This window comes from Myotis davidii, unplaced genomic scaffold (genome assembly GCF_000327345.1).
Source record: "Myotis davidii unplaced genomic scaffold, ASM32734v1 scaffold214, whole genome shotgun sequence".
Lineage (NCBI taxonomy): Eukaryota > Metazoa > Chordata > Mammalia > Chiroptera > Vespertilionidae > Myotis > Myotis davidii.
The window spans coordinates 1,600,095-1,604,769 of NW_006285782.1; the positions used below are offsets into that span (position 1 = coordinate 1,600,095).

A 4,675-nucleotide genomic window follows, 5' to 3' on the forward strand; every position below is an offset into this window, starting at 1 on the left:
CAAAAGTACAAAAGCAATTCAATGAATGAGAGATAGAATTTTCAACCAATGTTGCTAGAACAATTAGATATTCATTGGCAAAAAGAAATTTGACTTAAATTCATTTCTTATACAAAAAGTAATAATAATAATTGAAAATGGATCATGGATTTAACTGCACAACGTAAATCTATAAAACTTTTGGAAAAAAATAGGAACTCTTTGTAGAAATTGGGCAAAAAGTTATACTTTACACGAAAAGCATAATCCATAAAGAAAAGTAGATGTTAGACTTCATCAAAATAACAGTGTTTGCCCTTCAAAAGACACAGTTAAAAAGATAAAAACCTATAAAATAGGAGGAAATATTTGCAAACCGCTTAAAAAAGAGACTGGTATCTAGCCCAGCCAGCATGGCTCAGTGATTGAGTGGCGACCTATGTACCAGGGGGTCACAGTTCAATTCGAGGTCAGGGCACATGCCCAGGTTGTGGGCTCAATCCCAAGTATGGTGTGTGCAGGAGGCAGTCAGTCAATGATTATCATCATTGATGTTTTTATCTCTCTCCCTCTCCCTTCCTCTCTGAAATCAATAAAAATGTATTTTTTTAAAAAAAGAGACTGGTATCTAAATTAAAGAAGTCTCAAAATGTAACAGTATAAATATTTCATTCAGAAAATAAGCAAAATGTGGGAGGAACACATTTTACCAAACAGAACATACAGATGGCACATAACCACACAAAAACATGTTCCGCATCATGAACCATTAGGGAAATGCAAATTAAAACCGCAGTGAGAGAGCTGCATGCTATCAGAATGGCTAAAATAAAAAAATAGGGGCAGCACTGAATGCTAAGGAGGGCGCAAGGAAATTGGGTCACTCAGATATAGCTTGTGGGAATGTAAAGTATACAACAGGTTTACAGTTTCTTTAAAAATACATATGTAACTATAACTACCATATGACCCAGAAATTGCTCTCCTGGGCATTTATCCCAGAGAAATGAAAACTTATAATCACACAAAAACCTGGACACGGATGTTTATAACAGCTTAATCTGTCAATAGCCACAAACTGGGAGCAATCTGCATGTCCTCCAATGGAGGAATTATTAAGCAGTCTGTGGTACATCCAGTCCATTCAGCAAGAATGACTGATACACAGAACAACCTGGATCAATCTTCAGAGGGTGGTGCTGGGTGAAAACAGCCAGTCCCAGAGGTTACACACGGTAGGATTGTGCTTATATAACGTTCTTGAGATAAAGTTAATATAATTCAGACACCGGGTTAATGACTGCCAGGAGTTAAGGAGGAGCTGGCCAAGGAGGAAAGTGGGTATGTCTATCAAAGGGGAACAAGGGGGAATTGTTCTGGACCTCGACAATGTCAATGGCTACTAGTATATCCTGATTATGTTGTACTATTGTTTTGCAAGATACTACATCTGGAGGAAACTGGGGGCAGGGTACATGAGACCTCTCTGTATTATTTCTTCCAACTGTAGATGAGTCTACAGTCATCTCAAAACGTTTTCTGGTTTCTTGTTTCGTTTTTTATTGATTTCAAAGAGGAAGGGAGAGGGAGAAAAAGATAGAAACATCAATGATGAGAGAATCATTGATCAGCTACTTTCTGCCCGCCCCACACTGGGGATTGAGCCTACAACCCAGGCATGTGTCCTGGCCGGAAATCAAACAGTGAACTCCTGGTTCATAGGTCGACGCTCAACCACTGAGCCATGCCAGCCGGGCTCAAAATTAATGTTTTAACTAAAAAAATAGTTGAGAATTTTGTGGTAAAAAATGGGATTCTAAAGAACGCTGAGGTACTTTAAGCAACTGCAACTTGTAATATATAAAACCTCCCTTTCTCAAGGAAAACTCCCTTTTCTTGGATGTACAGTGATCTTTTTACTGACCATAGAAAAAACTTAGAGTATGTATACTGAGCTCATTCTAAGAGGATAAACAGATTTGATTTGTGAAAATTTAGAGGACATTTCCTTCCACTAGATCAGGGGTCCTCAAACTTTTTAAACGGGGGGCCAGTTCACTGTCCCTCAGACCGTTGGAGGGCCGGACTATAGTTTAAAAAAAAAAAACTATGAACAAATTCCTATGCACAGTGCACATATCTTATTTTGAAGTAAAAAAACAAACCGGGAACAAATACAATATTTGTATTTGCATGTGGCCCATGGGCCATAGTTTGAGGACCCCTGCACTAGATGTATAAGTAAGGAGCTGAGGCCCAGAGTGCCCATTAATATACCAGGAAGCCTAGGGTCAGGGCAAGTTTCCAAATAAACCTAGCCTCTAGGCATTTAGAAATGCAGAATTGGAGGCATGCTGAAAAATCATGACCAGGGATATAGTGATAAAAGTCTTAAGGGAGGATGAACTCACCAAAGGAGAAAAAATAGACTTATACTATTACAAGTTCCTAGGATATGTGCTGGGCAAAAACTCACGCACTTTATTTCTTTTCTAGAGTAAATCCAGCTACTTATGTAAACTTGGGCAGCGCATCTTGGGCACCATCCAGTCATCTCCCTTTTATAGGCCAAAGGAACCTTCTGGCAAGCTCTTCAGGATGGCTCCAATCTGTGTCCCAGAAGTCGTGTGAAAGCCTGTCACTTCTCAGAGGGCACAAGAAAAGGAAAGCATGTTCTGCACTCGGTGCCATAAAGACTAAAGACGTGAAACCTGTCAGCAGCAGATGGGAGATTCCTTCCTCAGGTTTTGAGAAGGACGTGAATATTACCAAAAGCCGGAGACCTCAAGCTGAAGAATTCAACCTGCAAACCTCCATGCGGATAGCCCCCAATCCAACTCAAACTAACGATGAGCAGCCAAATAAGAATGAGGGACAACCCATCTTCCATTTGAAGTTCCAAAGGCAGAAATAATCTACTTTATGATACTCTGAAGACTGTGGGTGAAAGTTAACATATGCTTACCTATTAAAAAGAAAAGAGAAAGAGAAGCCCTCTCCATCCCTCTTAACACCATTTCTCTCCCTACACATGCATATGCATATACTAAACTACAAACCCTACATACTCCATCTTCTGTAGTGAGAACATCTTTCAGAAATATAAAAGGGAATCTGGAGCCCTGGTCAGTGTGGTGCAGTGGCTAGAGCAGTGATGGCGAACCTTTTGAGCTCGGCGTGTCAGCATTCTGAAAAACCCTAACTTAACTCTGGTGCTGTGTCACATATAGAAGTTTTTTGATATTTGCAACCATAGTAAAACAAAGACTTATATTTTTTATATTTTATATATTTAAATGCCATTTAACAAAGAAAATCAACCAAAAAAATGAGTTCACGTGTCGCCTCTGACACGCGTGTCATAGGTTCGCCATCACTTGGCTAGAGCATCGTCCCATGCACTGAAGGGTCATGAGTTTGATTCCTAGTCAAGGGCACATACCTGAGTTGCAGGTATGGGGTGTGTGGGGCAGCAACCAATCGATGTGTCTCACATCAATGTTTCTCTCGCTCCCTCCCATTCTTCCTCCCTCCCTCTCTCTCTCTCTCTCTCTCTCTCTCTCTCTGTCTCTCTCTCTCCCCTTCTCTCCTTCCCTTACTCCCTCCTTTCCATTCCCTAAAAATATGGAAAAAAATATTCTCAGGTGAGGATTAACAAACAAGAGAAAACAGCAGATTTTTTAATTTTCTTAGGTATTATACTAGTATTTAATTTTTGTCAAGATGGAAAAAAAAATCTCTGAATTTCTGATTTCTTCCAAAATGATTTATTTATACACCACCAAAAACACTAAGCACTCAGGAAGGAATGGCCTGTACTATCACTGACTTTAATGTCCCTACTAGGCCCTTGAATGAATCAGTCAACAAAAAGAACATTTCCTGAATTTTTGTTATATCTGTAGTGTGCTAGAAACAATTGATGATTTTTTAATAATACATTTCTCCCTCCCAGTTGGTGTGGCTCAGTGTCGTGGACCTATGAATCAAGTGGTCATAGTTCAATTCCTGGTCAGGGCACATGTCCAGGTTGTGGGCTCGATCCCTAGTAGGGGACATGAAGAAGGCAGCCAATCCATGATTCTCTCTCATCATTGATGTTTCTGTCTCACCCTCTCCACTCCTCTCTGAAATCAATAAAAATATATATTTTTTAAAAAGATTTCTCTCCACTGCAAGATTACTGTATAATTGTACATATAAAACATACATGACTAAAATAATGCAGAATGAGATAGTGCATAGTAAAGTGCTAAGATCTGAATTTTAGAAATACTATATTAAAAGATGCTAATTAAAAGGAAATAAAAGGTATACAACCTGGAAAAGGACAAAGTAAAACTGTATTTATTCACAGAGAAGAAGATTGTAAATGTAGAAAATCCCTGCTGGAAGTAATAAGCAATTACGGCAAGGTTGCAAGATACAAAGTTAATATACAAAAGTCAATCATTATCTTAGATACCAAGCAATGAATGTTGAAATTAAAAACAATGCCATTTACCTTAGCACCAAAAAAAGAAATAGATGTTAATTTAATTTACTCAAGATCTATATGAGAAAACACCATAAAACTCTAATGGAAGAAAAAAACCTCAAGAAATGAAAAGTTATCCCATATACATGCATAGGAAGGCTCAATATTGTCAAGAGGCCAGGACTTCCCAATTACATCTATAGATGCAGTGAAATCACA

At 38.7% G+C, this 4,675-nt stretch overlaps 1 protein-coding gene across 1 annotated transcript in view; it reads left to right on the forward strand.

The window, feature by feature from the left end:
- AGBL3 (ATP/GTP binding protein-like 3) overlaps positions 1-3,134 on the forward strand; it is a 67,822-nt gene extending 64,688 nt beyond the window's left edge. Inside the window, exon 17 of the mRNA XM_006756693.2 lies at positions 2,476-3,134. Within this exon, the coding sequence (XP_006756756.1) occupies positions 2,476-2,893 (418 nt within the window). The 3' untranslated portion in view covers positions 2,894-3,134. The remainder of the gene's footprint in view (positions 1-2,475) is intronic.
- Positions 3,135-4,675: the final 1,541 nt, after the last annotated feature.